Raw genomic sequence first — 18,559 nt, 5'->3', positions numbered from 1 at the left:
CCAATATCGACAATTCGAAAATTGCAGGGGGGAACAGCTTCTAGCACATATATAAATTGCCACATCGCTCAAAGTGCCACTTCAGCCTCGATAACCGCCTGTGCAGCTAAAGGCGACCGCCAGACCTTGACGACCCGATATCCCGCCGAGGATAGCAAAGTCCGCCATTGCGTCTCGGTGCGCTCCAAGCCAGCCACCATGGCCATCATAGTCAAATCGTACGAGGTGGCATGCGGATGAGCATCTTTCTCCGGCACTACATGGTCGTGCACGAGCAGCTTACTATACCCGGGCATCAGCGCGTCGCGGAGCATCAACAGAATCTTTTGCGCCGGTTCATCCGACCAGTCATGCAGAATGCCGTGCAGATAGTAGACGCGGGACTCTGTAGTATCGTCATCAGTCCATCAGTTCGGTTCGATTTCTTCTGCTCCCCTTTCCATGGAGTCTTACTTACTTGTGATCGGTTGCGGCTGGAAGAAATTGTGCACCATTTTGTTCACAGGATCCGGGCATTTGGCGAGCTCAACCACTGCGGCCCGGTCCTGGAGATAGAGTCGGTGCGCCGTCTCCGGATACACCTGGCGGAACTTCTCAATGTCATGGCCGATGTTTCCTCCAACGTCCACAACCAGCGGTAGATCGGGGTTCGATCCGTCTATAAAGTGCTCTCCTGGGATGATGTCTAGCCAGCTGGCTTGATGAGCCATCACCCCACCCATGGCATGGTTGAATGATGTCCCTTCACGCGGGTGGCTGGTGAAATATTCGAACAGGTCGCCCTGGTAGTTCTTTGCATATTGAAAAATCCCATCTTTAGGGTCGGTGGGGTTCCGATAGTTGGTCTTCTGTAGGAACTCAGGAGCGCTGTGAAAAACGGGAATGCCGAGGTCATACCTGATTCTTCGGTGTGAGCCAAGGTGAAGGGACAGAAAAATAAACATCAGAGTGGCACATGCAGCCACAAACTCACAGGTAATTGATCCACTCGCCAAAGACCGGCTGCAGAAGAGCGAGAGAGAAACTCGTTGGCTTAAACGTTCCGGCTGTGGGCTCAGCTAGGACGTGGTTCACAGCAAGATGACGGAGGATGCGGCCTGGTCAGTGCACCACCATTTAGTTTCAGTTTTAAGTATTGTAAAAGCTTCATAATATATAATGGATGCCACCAACTGACCGAAGAGGTCTGGGTTGCAGTGGACCAGAGCGGCCAACTCATCACTGCTTTGCACTGCGTCGCCTTGCTCATGCCATTTCTCGAATAGCTGCAGGTCCTTGACTACCTTCAAGCTGGCCCACAGTGCCGGCTATAATTTCCCCGCTGTTAGTTACTCCTCCAAACGGCGTAAGAGAGGTCACCAGGGGAACTTGCCTCATTCATACACATTCTCGCGATCCTCTCCCACGTGGTCTCGAGGCGGCTGACCAGCGCATACGCGGCCAAGAGGGCTTTGCTGCGATCACCGTCCGTGGCGAAGATATGAGCACCAATCGAGTTCAAAGTCTCGAGGACCACGTTACTATGTTCGGTAGGTCGAGTCATGGTAGAAAATGTTGTTCAAGTAATTGTGGGCAAACAAGGGAATGTGCTGTGATGTCCACTACCACTATTAGAGGAGGGATTGTCTCATGATGCTGCACATTCTTGAACCAATAGAGAGTATTTATCTTATTTCTACTCTGCATAGTATCTCTCGCCGATGAGTGAAAGATCTTGACAAGTAAGTGTGGTGGTGGTGGTGGTGGTGGTGGTGGGGAATCTGCATAAGAATTATCCGTTGATTTTGTGATGGTGGGGAAATTAGCCCATGTTATATCACCATATAATATCGATTATTGAACTGTCGTATCTTAACAACAGTAGACTGTAGGGCTCTAAAAATCTACACACAAATGTATTTTCAAAGTCTATTCCTTCATTTTGTTTCTTACCATAGTAATACTAGTGAAGCCAGAACATACTAGAACTCGCCAATTAAAATATTCGGAAAAAAAGAAGAAAAGACTAAGAGCTCTTCATAGCCTATATGGTATACAGATACGAACTTATGATAATACATCTTATAATTGGTAAGATATCTGATTGTGAACATTTATCCTGTATGTATGGTAATACTGGGGGGGAATATTCAACCGGGAAGTACGTTAGGTAGTTACCAAACGTTTGTTATTATCTAATCTCACCAAAACTGCAGTAAATCATATCACCGGGTTCCGGCTAAGAGGGACCCAAAGAGTTGAAAGGGATCGATTGAAGTGTCCAGGGCTTTACAATTCTCGTTGTGCTGTTGGCCTGTTGCAGCTTACGTTAAACTATGTTAGGTGATTAGCTAAGCAGAAGGCGAGCCGCCATTTCCGGACTTACCAAATGACCTCGTCCTGACTCGACCCAAACGATTTGAAGCTAACCCTTACTCCTCCGGCGGGACGACTTTCTTACTCAAAGGCTGGGTTATGCAAACTTCAACATAATTGGAACAATATGAGTGGAACAGGAGATGGGGCTGCATACAACTCGAACCCAGATATCGCAACACAGGACAGTCGCGAGCATCGGCCACCCGTGAGACGTCGAAAGACGCGGCTAGCGTGTAACAATTGCCGCAATCATAAGACACGATGCGATGGGCGTACACCAGCTTGCTCCAGATGTGCAAACAGAGGTCTAGGTCAAAGCTGTATCTATGAGAAGGGCTCGCTCAGGACCCAGAGGTTTTCATGGTTGTGCTTATTTTCGATTGATTATATAGCTGATACTCGCAGATACGTTTTGACCTTGGAAGATCGTGTAAGAGAGCTCCAAAGGAGCAACCAGCGCGGGTCTCATCGAAGATCGGGCGGAGACATATACGCGGATCTAACTCGTCAGTTACCCTGTTTGTGTAGACCATGACGCGCCTAAAATTGTTACTGGTACTTACGTTTTGATACATTCAGCTGGAAGAAGATTGGATCCCAACAGCTCCAGCAATGTTGTAGATCATCTGGTCGTTTCTACACCTCCACCGTCAGACCGATATCTTGACACCCAGCTTTTGGCACAACAAGATGCATTGCCAACATCCCAGAACGACTTCATCTGCACTGATGCAACGGTAATCGTGCCGTCGCCAGAGACCGACTCAGCGTATGCTTCTGGAACTTCGTCAGTGATGGGTCTCGTCCAGTCGATGATGCGAGCAGCCGGAACAAGCAATCAGAGCAACCATGCACCTCGGTTGGATTTTGGCCAAAATATGGAATCTTCGTCCGGATCAAAGCGTGTCCGAAGGACGCCGGGGGATTCTCATGATGTGGATATAGACCTCCCTTCGTTACCACCACGACGCGTGGCCGATAACTTGATGAACTGCTTCTGGAATTCCACACATCCAATATTCCCTATACTTCACAAGCCAACGTTCGTCGCTTCCTATGAACTTTTGTGGGCGCCTGACGACGATCAAGCCTCCTTGCCCGAATCTGGAGCAACAGAGGACCCTATATTCCTGGCATCATTGAATGCTGTATTTGCCATCGGCTGTCACTTTAGTGACATAGTGGCTCCCGCCAAAAGGGCAACTTTGGCGGATCAGTTCTACCAAAAATCTAGGAAGTTCTACCAAGTTGATGTTTTGGATTTTGCGTCACTTTCTACTGTGCAGATGCTCCTTCTCACTGGCCTCTATCTCCAATCGACAAAATACGCAAGCCGATGCTGGAATATATTTGGCCTAGCAATAAGAAGCGCGTATGATATCGGTCTTCACATCGACAGTCCAATATCGGCCTCAAGGGGACCACTTGAGCGAGAAATGAGACGCAGAGTATGGCATAACTGTGTAGTAATTGACAGGTCGGTTATTATGCGATGCACCCTTTCAGTGATTGTCGAATTGAACTGACAAGTACATCGACGTACTCTTAGATTACTTGGGCTTACCTTCGGTCGCCCAAGCATGATATCCAAAAAATCGAGCGTTCCGGCCCCGTTAATGGTCGACGATGCATACTTACTGGAAAGTGGCGAAGAAAACCAGTTGAGGCAACTTCAATGTCGCGACGGGTTCTTCATATATTCTATCCAACTCTTCGACATCTTGGACGACATCATCTCGAAGGTGTATGACCATAACGGGGTTGCAACAGCTTCGAATGTCAATGGCATTTGGGGTTCTAGGCAGCGCCTGGAAGACATCTTAAAGCTTAACTCCGCCCTAGATGACCTAGACGCGTCCCTTCCGAGTAATCTCGGATCTGGTTGTACGACCGAAGTTGACAGAGACTTGAGGAACACTGGGGGAAATCTGCAAGCTAGGGTGTTCTATTCCAGGTTAGTGATCTACAATCTGCATGAACGAAAAAACTTCTTCCCTCATAATCGTTTCTACAGGCTTAAACTAATCACTACCAGGTTTCTATATATTCGGATTTTGCTCTTAAGACCCGTTCTCCTTTCTGCGGCACAAAATCGAAACACCCTTTCAGAGTGTGCGGGTAATCGGAAAAATCTTAGGTTGGAGGACAGCTTTGCACTGGATGCCTGCAGATTATGTGTGTCGACGGTTCACACCCTTATAGCGCATCTTGACGAAAGTCTCGCGGACGTTTCCAGAAGCCCGGGCTGGCGAATAGTTCATTGTTAGTTATTAGCAGGCTTTTCGGACTATACCAGTGGACTGCCAGTCCGATTCTAATTGTTTGTTCATCACTGACTTGTCTTTAGATGCATTCGTCTGCGCCATAGTACTTCTTATCTCTCGTCTATGCCCTATCCCTGGTACTGAGTTCAGCAGCTCCTCACTTGAAGACTCCGTGTCTCGGTGCATTATGATACTTGAACATCATAGCGTGCAAGTTCAATCTGCCACTCAGGCTATGAAAGTCATTGAAGCACTGCAATGCCGTGTTGCAGCCATGAATGAAAGTGGTAAGCTTGAGTTCTCTTTCCATTTCTTGCCCGGATTTCGGATCAGAAACTGAACGACCGACTCTCCATCAAGCCAATGAAGGAGTGAACTCCAATAACCTGTCAAGCCAAGACGACAACATATTAAACCTGAATTCGCCTAATGGTTTTTCTCAATTCCATGGAGACGCTACAAATCTTCTGAGCGAAACTTGGCTTGCGGAGCATGTTGGGGACATGAACTGTTGGAATATTTTTTGACACCTTCGTTATTTGGATTGAAGGAAGGCGCTGATGATATACGCCGAGCTTACGCTCAGGCAGCTTTCGTGGGCCACAACAGCGGAAGATCGTGGACCATCCAATATTAAGAATCGAGTATTATAACTGATTTTCCAATATTACTGCATCCAACTTGTTTACCGTATATGAGGCGCATTCGCACACAGTACGTGAAGAGGTATTACAAATAGACAGTTTATCCGATCTTCCCGGGCTTTCGGACCGTAACATTAATAATATCACTCTGGGGTGACGCCGAGCAAAGCAGCTAGGAGGTGGACGTACCTAGTGTTCTTGGAAAACCGCTGATGATTAGAAACTTTGAAAACGTCCCTGACGAGGAAAGCAAAGCTCGCCATTCAGTACAGAACCTGCAAACTTGGGAGTGATTGAGATAACCAGCACGTTATACCAAATAATGAGGTTATAATTATGTTAACATGACGATTTTCCCATCCGCCTTGTTTTCCTCCATAGTCTGATGGGCTTCGACAATTTCATCCATCTTAAAAACCCTACCTATCTGAACATGCAGCTCGCTCGTCGTAATCTTCTTGGCCATCTCATTCAACGGCGCTCGCATAAAGTCCTCATAGCCACCTGAATAGGTAGTCAGGTTAACCGCCGTAGGAATATACTCCATCGGATTGACATTTTCCAACGTCCACCTATTCCCCACGATACCAGTCATGCACACAAGGCCCCCTTCCTTAGCACAGTGTAGGGAGTCCTGTAGCGTCTCAGTGCCAATAAGTTCAAGGACTTTATCGAATGGGTCCCTGACTTTCTTCGAAAGCATTCCGTCGTCGACAAATGTTTCGTCCGCTCCATTATCACGTAAGAGTCTTTCCCGATCGGATCTTCGACTGGTCGCGGCGACAAAGGCACCGTGCGATTTGGCAATCACTGCGGCCGCCAGTCCGATAGAAGTAGTGCCACCACGGATGAGTAACCGATCAGCTGGTTGCAGGCGGAGGGATTTGAAGAGCGAACCCCAGGCAGTTTGCAACATCTCCGGCATTGCACCCAGAACTTCCCATGATGGTAAGGGTTCTGTGGTGATGGCCTGAACTTGAACGGCAGGAACAAGGGTATACTCGGCGTAACCTCCGTCGAATGCTCTTCCCATCCCGCCCATCGCTGTCAGGACCACAGTGCCTCCTGGAAATTCGCCACCGGGAGCCGAGACGACTATGCCTGCTGCTTCGATCCCGAGCACCCGCGGAAACCTCACACCCGGCGAGTGCCCTTTTCGTGTAAACACCTCGGATCGATTGAGCCCGAATGCTTTGACTCGGATAAGTACCTGGCCAATACGAGGCGTGGGAATAGGAATGTGTTCAATCCGAAGCGTCTCTGGGCCCCCTGGGTGGTGAATCACTATCGCCTTCATTGTGGGAGCCATTCTCGTTAGTATTTTTGGGCAGTTGCAAAGGAGTTGAATGAAATGTCTTGTATGGTTGAATAAGAACAGCCAAGGCATCAGCTAAATAATGAAAATGGTGGCAAACATGCCAACTCGGTGTGGGAGATGGTCAGCACGGTTCAAACTATCCGTGAAAGCAGGTTTGCTAGTTTTCTTTGTCGGCCCGAAAGTGAACGCCATGGAATTACCGGAACCGGGGAGATAAAAACCCGCATCGAGACATGTTCTTTGTATAGAATAATTCTATTGTTACGCTGACAAATAAACGGTTGATTCGATTTTCCTATGCAGATGAGCACAACGAGAAGGGAAAGAGTGTCATAAATAATATCAGTGTGGAAGCACATGCTCAATTCATTGGGATCTGACGAATGTGAAGGAGCAGGGAGCATGGGCACGGGATTTTCGTAAGAGAGGGCGCCATGATCACCAGAGAAAGGTGAATGAAGCAGTCGATAAAAAGATATAAATATAACTACCCTGTGTTGTTTTCTTATTATTGTCCTCTAAGCAAAGTACATAAGTACCTCATAATATATTCGGAGTGGCCAGTAAGTTATCTATCTGCTTCACGTATAACTGGCTACCAGTTATGGAAATATAGATCTCTTTCGCCACATTCTCGATTTTCATGCCCAGCCTTGCTGCTGGAAGCAAGATTTTTGATCACTCTATGGCCAATACTTTTCAACAAATTTGCAGCCTTCCTTGACCCAATCTTCATGGAATGTGGTCATGCAATCAAACCCATGTGAGCCGGGCTGAATAGAAACGTGCAACGGCGTACTTGGATGAGATTTCTTCATCTGTTCCACAAAGTTCATCGCCGTCTCCAACGGCATCTATTTAGCTGTTAGTTGTAAAAGCTTTCTTACTTTCTTTCAGCTTAAATACTTACAATTGGATCATCGGTACCCTGGGCCAGCCACATGGCTGGTGGGGTTTGAGCCTGTTCAAGGGTCTTCATGAGGCGAACCTTATCTTCATTTCCTATTAACTCGCGGTGTCTGCCCTCCGCAAGAATAGCTTCGCAAAGATCCCACCTGTCAGGCATAGGGGAAGACACCCTTATAGAACCGGGTTTTAAATTCGCCAGATAATTGTTGACAACCGAACTGCCTTGGAGAGGACCGGTGGGTTGGGGATTGTAGAACGGACTGTCAATATCGAGCGTTCCGTACTGAGCCAAAACGACACTGATATGAGCCTCCGGGAAAAGGAATGCGGATTGCAACGATAAATAGCCACCTTTACATGTTAATTGAATTAGCAAATCAATGGGTTGAACATTGTTGGGATACCTACCAGCACTTTCACCGGCGACAGCGATCTTGGAAAGCTGCGGAGATAGGTCCTTGCGGAACTTTTCCACTTCATTAGGCAACGAGAGATGGAGCCAATCCCAGAAATCCTTAACGTCATCAAGAATATCAACGGCTTTAGCCTCGGGGATCAGTCGATAATTTGGAGTGACGATTATAGCTCCGTGAGATTCGGCAAACTGCGCAAGCCTAGGAGTCGTACGTTAGGCGCTGCAACTTAATGAAATGAGGAAAGTAACGAAGGGCGGCCTACCATAAGGGAAACCAAGGGGCAAACATTTTGTCGCCAACCATGAGCCCACCACCATGGAAATGCACCAAGACGGGGCACCTTTGGCCTTTGACATTCTTAGGTATGAGGATACTTGTCGTCAAAGGCGTGTCCCTAATTGTCTTGTAGGTGATTTCAATCTCGTCGAACACTTTGAATTTAGCATCCATTTTGTGGCAAAGACGGAAGACCGAGTCCACGACTGAGAAACCAAAAGATGAGATGCAGGGTCTATCATAACTAGAAGTATATAAGTTTGCATTGTTACAGGTGAACGGCACTAATTAGTTGATTAGTGGTTGCCTTTGATTTGGGCGGATCGTTCGGGACGGCGATTTGCCAAGCCGCGGACATCGGGATATACCTGGTAATCTCCCCGATCCGATAGGCCCTACGGCGGTTAATCAATGGACAGCATGTCGGCGCCTGGAGAAGTGACTAACCACCGGCAATTGATTTTTCTTATTACTCAGAGACCTGTATTCTTTTTTGTAATATTTAGATATTCGGTTCAATTAGTATTCCGGTCGCTGACGTCTAAAGCATGATACCGTACGTTGCGAAACTGGTGCAACCACTCCAATTCGATAGCCTCTTTTCCTCCTTACGCTAAGACCCACTACTCTATATTTGAAGTTCTTTCGGGAGTTACATATGTATTCCTTTGTACGTAGGTTACAAGGATATTGATATTCCGGTTCCATTTCTAATATGTTCCAGTGTCTCTTGGCGGTGGGCCTAGAGAATCACTCAAAGAGTGGAAGCGGTTGCACCGGTTTCGCAACGTACTGTAACCGCAGCCCGAAACCTATCTACTCTCGAACAGGCCTGTTATTCATGATGTTGTGGGTGTAGAGAATCTTAGAGAATTATTTTAAATTTAAGCAGGTCCGACAAAATAAGGAAGCTCTGTTTGAACTCTAGAGCGACGATCTAAAACATCTAAATGTGTCTTGTGTCTGGAACATCGGCAGACTATCATTCCAATCACGGGCCACATCACCGTCTTGCTCTGTGTCAGGTTACTGGCGAAAAGCTTATGGAAAGCGGTGCAGTTGGGATCTGATTCAAATTCATGAGCTATCCAAGCGGGGCGATATAAAATTTGGTAATACTATTTTGCCGCCTTAGGGGGGTGGTGCAGTGCAATGGGCAGCGTCCTGGTCAGGACCCAGTAGGGTGTGAGGCGGTGGATACGCTTATGAATGAAGCTGACAACGCTGCCCGGGGTGTTCCGTCAGGACTCAAGGGGCGGGGTACTCGCATACACTTCGCCCCTGTTTTCGAAGCTTGCTGCCTACTCACCTTACATATTCACTGTGTTAGAATCTCGTCATGCAGCCGGAGGTTCGCAAACGATTTGCGTGTTCATTTTGCGACGCCAAGTTTGCGAGAAAAGAGCACAAGCTTCGGCACGAACAATCACGTAGGCCCCAGGTCGCCCAGTGCAAGAGCTAAGCTCATCAAGTATTTAGATCCAGATACGCCTCGGAGTTCCTTTAAGTGCTCCTCCTGCCCCAGAGCCTTTCTTCGCAAGTACGAAAAATCCGGCACGCTGCCACTTCACGCTTCTTGCGACTGACATGGTGCAGGGACGTGTTGACACGACATGAGCGGTGCGTTCATCGCATCCTTAAACCCTCCCACAGGCAACGTGCATCAAGGGTCCAGGCGTCGCAGATCCAGGAAACACGAACACATCAGATTCAAGAAAGTCAGACTTTCCAAACAGACTGGCTTTCGGCGACCGACACAAACAGCGCGCAGACCACGGAGCCACTACGACCTGCTGTCGGAATTATGGCTGAGATGGAAACTCAACTCCAGTCAAGTGGGGGTCCCTCTCGGAGCCTAACGTGGGACTACAGTAACATCGACATGTATAGTGATTTCTTTGGCTCAAGCGATACTCTTCTCCCAGACGGCGATTACAGTTTGCTGCCTAATCAGAATCGAACACAGGAGACTGAGGGGGATAACAACGAGGTTGCATTGAATGTAGCCGGCACGGTCAATAGCATAATGTCGACTATGTATGACAACATCTCTGCTAGCGATGGTGCAGCAGGAGACAAAGTGCATGCTACCGGTTTTCCCATCTGGAATGCAGGGCCAACGCACGTAAATCCAAGCCTGATGGATTCCGTTGGTATCCGCTATCCTACCCTAAACCCATCGGATCTCCCTTCACCTCGATCCTCGGACTACATGTCATGCGAGACCTCTATGAAGCTTCTTGAATTAGTGGAAAACTCTAACGAGAACCAAAGCAAGCTTCCAGCTCAACTCTTGCTGGACGACACCGTCATGGTACGGTTACAAGATGCCACTGGGAGAGGATCGCAGCCGGAGAATCGCAGTCTCCCGGCAAAAGTCAAGTGCCAACGTTATATACGTAGCTTTTTCCAATATTTCCATGTCCACATGCCTTTGATGCATGTACCAACATTCCAAGTGCGCACATCGCCTAGTGCTCTGCTCTTATCGATGCTTGCAATTGGAGCCCTCTACTCCTTCAATCCTGTGGAAGCCCGAGCTCTTCATGATCTATCCAAGTCAACGCTCGATACGGACGAGGGGTCAAAAAAGCAAACAGTGTATTTACAAACACTGCTGTTCATTACCTGTTTTATATTCGGGTCAGATGATGCTACTCTCCGGTCCAACGGCTTGAAGTTTCAGGCAAGATTAACAAGGGTGGGCAACTATTGCAACGTTCCTACTCGCTGAGATCGCTAAAGAACGTATTGCAGGAGTTACGAACTACTAGGGAGGATCTGTGCTCCTCGAAATGCCACGATTGGGAAAGTTGGGTCGAGGCTGAAGCACGAAAAAGGTGAGTTTTCAGCCTCGTTACAGATAATATCGACCCTTCTAATCGCAGTAGAGCGATTATTAATACCATTATCTTCCTTGGGCTCATGAGCGTCTCGTCTATGTCGGACGAAATTTCTGTTCCTGGTGATTTTGACTTCGAGATGCCATATGATGAACCTCTATGGTTGTGCCCAAATGCCGAAGCCTGGAAATCCCAACGCTCCCTGATGCAGGTACCAAAATCGTTCAAGTCTGCCTTTCACGCCCTGTTATATACCCCAGAGCCACTTTGTACGACGCCAAGTGTGCTTGGCCACTTGACGCTCATGCATGCACTTTGGGCACACGTTCGTCGTTCGAGGTATACGGCCATGGCCCTTCCATCACAACTTGCGACACAAGTACTTCAATCGGCTGCAAATGCCCTGGGACGATGGATGCTTTCAATAAAGGAGCTCTGTGTGGCGTGTGAAGAAGCATCCAGGGCAAATCCTTCGCTCATTGCCCTAGGTATTGTTTTATGGGAGGTGACATGTGTTCATCTGTACGCGGACACGCCTGCCTTGGCCAATGTGAAGGCAATAACTCTAGGCCTTGTCGAAGATGCCCAGAATGTAAACCCACTCCTAGTACGAACACAACGGTCATCGCATATGACCATCGCGGCCAAGCACAGCCTCGTTTTCCTCCGAGGGCCCATCTCAAGAGGAATACACCTTGTGAGATTCACTGGCAGCATCAATGTTTATCCCGGCCATTGCTTGCTCGGATATCATTGCGTTGTACTTCTTGTCGGATGGCTTTACACAGTTGAGTACGATACCCAAAGGGGTGCGAAATGTAACACAGAAGAACAAGCACTTCTGGATGCTGTGGCCTCGCTTATCGAGGATTCCGGTATCGAAAACATCCACTTGTTGCCTCCCAGCAAGGCCGTAGCTACTGTTTGGTCTGATGTCCTCAATGCTCCAAGCCGGATCTGGGGCGTAGAGAAGTTACTGGGGAGGTATCTCGCTACGTCCATATCGACATCATCCTGAACCAGGGTCTCTGTCAGCCGCGACTCTACGTTTGAAACACGCTGAGTGCTGCTCACTGAATGGACTTGCCTTCTGCGGCTGGGACAATGGTATAACACCTACAGTCAAAGTAGTACACAATAGGGCTAGACATTCCCATTTTCCTTCGCTGAGCTCATTTTGAAACAGCTACCAAGCGGGAAAAAAAAAAAAAAAAAAAAAAAAAAAAGAAAAGAACAGAGCAAACGCCATGTTCTTGACTTAGCTATAAAAGAACATTTTCTTTCAGCCACGGCTCAATGAATGCAAAGTCTAGAGATACAGATTTTTCAGATTTTCTCCAAGGTGCGCATGCACTCTGACTACTCCCGATCTCACCTGACATTCTGATACAAGAAATGTGCAAACCTAGTCAATAGCAAGAACGCTAGAACCGTAGGCATCGAGAGCCGCTGCTTTCGAGGGGGTAGAACCCCTGCCTTCTTTTGCTCCTCCACCATTATGCCATCGATCAGCCCGATGCGTGGATCCGGCGCCAAAGATTGGAGAAGGAGCATGAGACGGAAACCGTAGTAGATGCACGAATCCAACCAGGGCTTCCGTTCTCCTAGCCGATGTTTTCGGATTGAGGAATCGGGGAGGATCAACAAAATAAACTCCCTGCCGATAGATCGTAGTGGCTTTGGAAACCACTGCCAACAAGAGTGGTCGATGAGCGCTTCAGCCGCTCGATGGCCTTCATCGATAGGCTCATGTGGCCGTGCATTGAACTGGCGCTCCCATTCCATCATCTCTTCCCAGGTTTTTGGAAGTCCTCCATCCTCGCAGGTCCAAGTTCCGTAATGATTTTCGCCCATAGTGCTCGAGACCAATTGAGCCGCGCTATTCGTCGATTCTCGGGTAGCGGAGGCAAGCCAGAGACCTCCCTCAGATGAGCAGGAAATAGAGCAAGGTTGACGATAGCAATAATGAAATCGTCCTTATCCGCAAAATTCCCGGGCAACCGTTTGGCAAGACGCATATGGAGCCGATTCAACCGTTCAACTTCAGCCTTTCCATTCGGCGTCGTGAGACCTTCCAGCATCCAGCTGAACAGAAAGCCATTCGCATCCATCAGCCGGTCATGACCATGGAAATGACCAAAAACCTTCCCAGTCCCCGCGAGAGTCCTCCTACCGACGGGGTTCTGGATAACGTTGATGAAGCGGTTGTGTGCGGAATAGAACCGCCGAATTCGTTGAAAGTGTAGTTGAACTCGGTTCGAATAACCTGCTCCCAGTCTTTGACCGGATCCAATAAATCAATATACTCGTATAGCCACTTATACCCGCCAGGCTGCGGCAGGGTCTTGCGGACAGCTTTAATTCGGTCTGCCGTAAACGAGACTCCCTTGTAAAGCGGAAAATCTGGTGGTACCTGCTTCACGGTGCAAGTTGCAGTTTTCGCTGTCATAGCTGATTATTCTCCCCGGTAAAAATGGTCTGACGTGGACGTTTGTTGTCCTCATCCTTTGCTTTGCTACAGATAATCCTTTATTTTGAAGAAGGGAGTTATTTAGGGGGTCGCGTTTCAAGTTGTTTTACCAAAAGAGAAAGCGCTGCGTGGGGTAAGCCACAAGCTGTCGGGGTTAACCATGTATGGATGTGGGGGTTTGTTGTCCTTTCCCCACCACCTTTTGTGCCTTCTCATCGGGGAACCCTTTTGGGCAGATCCTGTCGCTGGGCTTCATGAGATTCATCGGATGTTCTCGATTTCAGGTATCCGCCCAGTCCACACATTAGCTTCATAACGCAGTTGTGCTGCGCGATCACAGAGCAATCGAGCTTGGTCAACAAAATCGCACCCTCCGAAAAGATTGTACACGCTTCCTAAGATGTAGTCCCTATATACTTTCTAATAAACATATACAAACTAGATATCAAGCAGTGATTGTGGCAGAATGTAAGTAGTCATACAAAGTGTTAGATTAGGTCATCTATGTAAAAATGGGCAGCAGAATTCGAAGCATTCGGATCCTTGCAGGTCCCACCATACTAACATTCTTGTCGGTGTCAACCGGGCTCCCCAGTAAAGAAACGGGCTTTGGCTCCCTCGTCCGGGTGATTGTAGGCGTCCAAATAGTCTTGATAGCGCATTTTGTTTCCATCAACACGATCTGACACCGGGTGATGGCTGGTCTGGCTCAATTGAAAATGAATACTGTCGATACTGGTGCTTCCTTCGCGTATGGACTCGTAGGCTTGGTGGTATTTTGGAAGGGATTAATTTCTGCCTTGATCGGATAGGAGAAAAATAAGATAAGTTCGAGATGTCTTTTCGAAACAGTGATCTTATCATGACTCAAGCCAATAGAAAGTATTTGACTTAGTTCTACTCTGCATAGTACAAACCGATCCTGATAAGCAACGTGGTGGTGGTGGTGGTGGTGGGGAAAGGTGCATAAGAAATGGACCAGTTATGGTGGGGAATTCAAGCTTGTTAAGCATTGGCAACTTTAACTGACTAACTATTTAACTAGTTAACGAGTTAGTTAACTAACATTTATCCAACTACCTAATTATATTGGACACTCCGAAGCCATATTCAAAAACTTTCCTCCGTCATATTCTCCTTCAACTACATTAGGGTTTAAACTCAACTCAGCACAATGCCTCTCTTCCTGCTCTCTGTTTCCTATATTGCTCCTTCCGAGCAAGTCGAAGAATATTCCACGTCGAATGGCTTAAGAAACAATACAATACCGGTGCTTATATTATGTTCGCCAAGAAGGTCCCATGTACCGGTGGAGTCTGCCTAGGCATTGCAAACTCATACAAGCAGATGGAAGAAATCACCTTTACCGATCCTTTCTTCGTCTCGAAAGTCGCAAAATACGACAATCAGGAAATTGATCTCACCCAGATTAACACCGAGTTGCTCGTTGGTCAGGCTAAATTGGAATGAATTACCTACTAGGTATATTCAAGCCTTTAGCGTGGTTCCAACAACCATTCAAGGGACCCGGAATCTGTTACAACAAGTCAGGTTAGGAAGAAACAATGGCTATGTATAATCGGATGGAAGGAAGAAAAGTCTAGCCATAGGAATACCCTCGGAAATTTTTAAGGAATGACTGGTGAAATGGTCGTTTTAAATAAGATATAGCATATTGTTAATAATGTCGAGGAGTGAAGAGGCCTTAGTGCTCGTTTGCACGGGCGTTGACGCCGAGTTCCCTAGTAAAACTAGGTGCTACAGCCAATTTTCTCCCCTGAACACACATCAAACCCGGTCCGGCACTGGATATCCCACAGACAGCAGCCGAGCATAGACGGGAAGTAAACAGGCTGAATCTCATCAACACTACTAAACTATCTAGTAATCAATCGCATTCCTATCTACAGTAACACCTTGAATGACGGATCCACGTTTCTGTCCAAGCGTAGAAAGTTGGCCACACAACCGAGGTGGTCGACCCCCCAGTGTCCCTCCGTGTCCCCTTCGGCGTTGGTGCAGACAAACCATGGAAGACCAAATGCGCCAGAGGCAAAAGCCCTCCGCGTATTTTCACACAAGATAACTTTGGCCTCGGGATCAGACGACTGCTCAAGAAATAGCATAAGCTTGGGTCATGGATTGTTCAAGGCAAAGCCAATAATTACCTCGCGCAGGATCTTTTTCGCAACCTCGCCGTCGAGCTCGCTTTCGAAGGCAGATGAGAACATCTCTGGATGGATGATACTGGTATCACCCTTTGCCCAAAAAGTGTGGTAAAGTTTCTCCGCGATTGGAACAAGTTTCTCGGGTGAGTGCCGGGCAACCAAAGCGAGGGCCGTCTGGAGGTGAACGGTTGATGCGGGGAATCCGTTAGGGATGGGCTGTGACATGGGGAGTCCGAATCGACGAGCCCAGTACAAGCGCTCACGATCAATCCATGGAAGTTTGTCTACGATAAGAAAAAGCCACTGAGATCAGCGCTTCAATCCAAGCCTTTATATACAAAATTAGATACTGGGACGCACTATTGATTGCAGGTGGTGGGTTCTGGCAGAGTTGGAAGATATCTCTGATAGAAACCGGAACGTATTGAATCTCGCACTTTGAGAAGACGGGGGAGCTCTGCAAATGGTTCAGCAAGAAGGAGAAATTTACCGGCCGCCGTACAGGGGAGGGATATCATACCTTTAGAACATGAAATGCGATGTAGCTGAATGGACTGTTAATGTCAAAATAAAAGGTGATTTGGGGAGCGCTCATTTTGAGAGTAGTGTTTTCGTTTTCTTGTAATTGTAACCTGCCTTACGGCCAGTGATTCCTTGTCAGCTTTATAGGCTTGAAAGTGTTAATGCTCAACTATTCACCTTATGCATGTTGAATTAAGTACCTGATACCTCAACAATTTCTCAATGGTAAGTGGCCCAACAAACTCTCTCCGCAATAAGTGGAATGTTTCAAGGTGAGAACCAGAGGCTTGTTGAGAACTATCTACTAGCAACCGGAGATGCTCGGGAGGAAAGCCGCAGGGATTGGTCTACCCGCCTACCCCACCCGCCTACCCCATCGATTCTGACTGTACTTATATTGAACTTGAAGCTATTGCTTGGAAGACTCAAGGTCTTGGAAATTGAAGCAGGCCCTGTAGACATGAGTAGGCAAGGGGTCCAACGGGGTATGCAGAAAGTCAGTCACCGAAGCCATGGTCCGTCACCGGTTTTGCCAATATTCAAGATGGTGGTGGGGAAACTATATTAGAATATACCATATTCTTTGATTTCATATGTGGGGATATGGTGGGGAAATCTAGGCTATTGCCAGTAAGGGTAAGAAGAAGCCTAATTATCACTCATTAAATTTCATCTGATGAGTACTTAATCAATGGTTGCCAGGTATATTTTATCTTGTCCCAATCTGGTCTATTCTGTCGCCATGGAAGTAACTAATATGATCCACTGTCAAATGAATGACACTCTCCCTTTCCCCACCACCGCATTTCCTAGCTGGCTGGCTAACGTCCTTGCTTCTTCGGAGCATTCCCATACGAAGAGATCAGTCAAAGCGGCCTTGATTATGTGAGATGCTCACTGGGTTTGTTTAGTTCCTTTTATTCTACGTTTTGGATCGGACCGACTCCTTAGACTTGTCACCGGCCTCACCCTCCCCATATTACTGGAACTTCCTAGCTACCTATTTTCTGGCTCAAGACACCCTGAATATGGATACCAATCGCCTCCTTGAGATGAGACAAGGCTGTTTATTAACAATGAAGTATTTCTGACCCCCGCCAGGCTTGAGACCCTATTTACTAATTTTACATATTCTGTAGTATGTCTCGTCTACCTCAGGTTCCAAATTAACGATCTACAATCCAGCCAATGACTCAATTGTTACTACTTAGGTGCAAGTGGCAAACAAGAGAAATGTCGATTCTGTGGTGGGCGCAGCACTGGCGGCTTTCAAGACTGGTCCGTGGAGATACTTCGCAGGACAGGAGAGGGGGGCATGCTTTTGCGGCTAGCAGATCTCATTGACAGACATGCGTCGTTTTTGCAATCTGATTTGATGGAACAGGATGTAATATCGCCGTGGGGAGGCTTAGAAGCGAGCGCGCCAATAAGGGCGCGAGGGTGTAACATGCGGCGGGCTCAGAACTAAGTATAACTTACCAATTATATAGAAAGACAAATAATATCGGAATCAATTTTCCTGGACCTAGACACTATCTTTTGATCTGGACTCAATCACGTCTATCATCTTAGGATCTTCTAGGAGCACTTTCATAGATTTCCAAACATTTTATATACCGAGCGGATTTGATATCACAAGAAGTATTAGATCACGTGTATCATCTTATCCGTGAATCGATGTGAATTGTGAACTGCTTTTCCAGCTCCGGTCTGACACTACAAACATAGCAATAAGTATTTAACTATTCTCCGATACACAGTTTTATTATGTCAGAGACCGTTCTTCCAACCCATCAAAGGTCCTGAATATACGAAATTATTAACATTTGCTTTAAGTATATTCTCGCCGGCCCGGCCGTTTATCCGGGTCTAAACGAACAGATACAGGGTGTCCGTCGCTTTCAGTTGCTATCAATAGAATCTAATAGAAATTTACGGCAGTAAAACAAAGCTGACAGACACGTACAGTGGCAACGGTTCATGACTGAAATATACATGTTCCAAACTTACAGCATCAAGTAAATTCGCCGAGTCGCGAAGAGGTATATAACTAAAGAGGGAAGACAGGCGGAAGGAATAGCTTAGAAAGGAATAGCTTAGAAGGGAATGGCTTAGGCAGGGGTCATCTCAATGAGAAATACACCGTTACGACGCTTGCTCGTCCAAAAAAGCTCTCGTGAAATTTGCCAAGCTGGGGTTGAATGGTTTCTGTACCTAGATCCACGCCCTTACTTATACGCTCAATCCTTTTGTCATTGTTCAGAGTCGGCAGTTGATCACCTTTCGCTACCAAATATACAAAATCTGTCTTTATGAGGTCCATTTATCCTCATCATGGCCATGGTTATGACCTGACAGACTCGCTTACCTC

At 47.2% G+C, this 18,559-nt stretch overlaps 8 protein-coding genes across 8 annotated transcripts; 2 read left to right on the top strand and 6 right to left on the bottom strand.

Moving 5' to 3' along the window:
• Window positions 1-68: 68 nt before the first annotated feature.
• Window positions 69-1,543, bottom strand: BO85DRAFT_514040 (S-adenosyl-L-methionine-dependent methyltransferase; the record flags this gene model as incomplete). Its single annotated transcript, XM_025664731.1, has 5 exons — window positions 69-385; window positions 458-897; window positions 974-1,097; window positions 1,178-1,307; window positions 1,427-1,543. 5 exons carry the CDS (start codon window positions 1,541-1,543, stop codon window positions 69-71), a joined length of 1,128 nt encoding a protein of 375 aa, XP_025515264.1.
• Window positions 1,544-2,392: 849 nt separating this feature from the next.
• On the top strand, window positions 2,393-5,350 carry BO85DRAFT_449370 (uncharacterized protein). The gene is made up of 6 exons (XM_025660150.1): window positions 2,393-2,864; window positions 2,938-3,835; window positions 3,908-4,312; window positions 4,394-4,620; window positions 4,706-4,909; window positions 4,983-5,350. Exons 1-6 carry the CDS (start codon window positions 2,483-2,485, stop codon window positions 5,147-5,149), a joined length of 2,283 nt encoding a protein of 760 aa, XP_025515263.1. The 5' UTR covers window positions 2,393-2,482; the 3' UTR covers window positions 5,150-5,350.
• A 250-nt stretch (window positions 5,351-5,600) lies between these two features.
• On the bottom strand, window positions 5,601-6,575 carry BO85DRAFT_372545 (zinc-binding alcohol dehydrogenase family protein; the record flags this gene model as incomplete). Its single annotated transcript, XM_025656042.1, has 1 exon — window positions 5,601-6,575. One exon carries the CDS (start codon window positions 6,573-6,575, stop codon window positions 5,601-5,603), a length of 975 nt encoding a protein of 324 aa, XP_025515262.1.
• Window positions 6,576-7,267: 692 nt separating this feature from the next.
• BO85DRAFT_438468 (alpha/beta hydrolase) lies at window positions 7,268-8,359 on the bottom strand (the record flags this gene model as incomplete). Its single annotated transcript, XM_025658671.1, has 4 exons — window positions 7,268-7,438; window positions 7,495-7,844; window positions 7,902-8,107; window positions 8,172-8,359. 4 exons carry the CDS (start codon window positions 8,357-8,359, stop codon window positions 7,268-7,270), a joined length of 915 nt encoding a protein of 304 aa, XP_025515261.1.
• A 1,068-nt stretch (window positions 8,360-9,427) lies between these two features.
• On the top strand, window positions 9,428-12,259 carry BO85DRAFT_520128 (uncharacterized protein). Its single transcript, XM_025665101.1, has 5 exons — window positions 9,428-9,615; window positions 9,665-9,725; window positions 9,782-10,886; window positions 10,943-11,025; window positions 11,077-12,259. The coding sequence occupies exons 1-5, from the start codon at window positions 9,525-9,527 to the stop codon at window positions 12,044-12,046; spliced, it is 2,310 nt and encodes a 769-aa protein (XP_025515260.1). The 5' UTR covers window positions 9,428-9,524; the 3' UTR covers window positions 12,047-12,259.
• BO85DRAFT_299637 (uncharacterized protein) lies at window positions 12,215-13,010 on the bottom strand. The gene has a single exon (XM_025655332.1). The coding sequence runs from the start codon at window positions 12,880-12,882 to the stop codon at window positions 12,400-12,402; it is 483 nt and encodes a 160-aa protein (XP_025515259.1). The 5' UTR covers window positions 12,883-13,010; the 3' UTR covers window positions 12,215-12,399.
• A 48-nt stretch (window positions 13,011-13,058) lies between these two features.
• Window positions 13,059-13,477, bottom strand: BO85DRAFT_520127 (uncharacterized protein; the record flags this gene model as incomplete). Its single annotated transcript, XM_025665100.1, has 1 exon — window positions 13,059-13,477. The coding sequence occupies one exon, from the start codon at window positions 13,475-13,477 to the stop codon at window positions 13,139-13,141; it is 339 nt and encodes a 112-aa protein (XP_025515258.1). The 3' UTR covers window positions 13,059-13,138.
• A 1,753-nt stretch (window positions 13,478-15,230) lies between these two features.
• On the bottom strand, window positions 15,231-16,261 carry BO85DRAFT_477865 (putative 2-hydroxychromene-2-carboxylate isomerase; the record flags this gene model as incomplete). The annotated part of the gene is made up of 4 exons (XM_025662856.1): window positions 15,231-15,606; window positions 15,667-15,950; window positions 16,027-16,123; window positions 16,187-16,261. 4 exons carry the CDS (start codon window positions 16,259-16,261, stop codon window positions 15,403-15,405), a joined length of 660 nt encoding a protein of 219 aa, XP_025515257.1. The 3' UTR covers window positions 15,231-15,402.
• Between the last annotated feature and the right edge of the window lie 2,298 nt (window positions 16,262-18,559).

The sequence above is a fragment of the Aspergillus piperis genome (genome assembly GCF_003184755.1).
Source record: "Aspergillus piperis CBS 112811 unplaced genomic scaffold BO85scaffold_9, whole genome shotgun sequence".
Lineage (NCBI taxonomy): Eukaryota > Fungi > Ascomycota > Eurotiomycetes > Eurotiales > Aspergillaceae > Aspergillus > Aspergillus piperis.
This window is presented reverse-complemented; position numbering and strand designations above follow the sequence as displayed.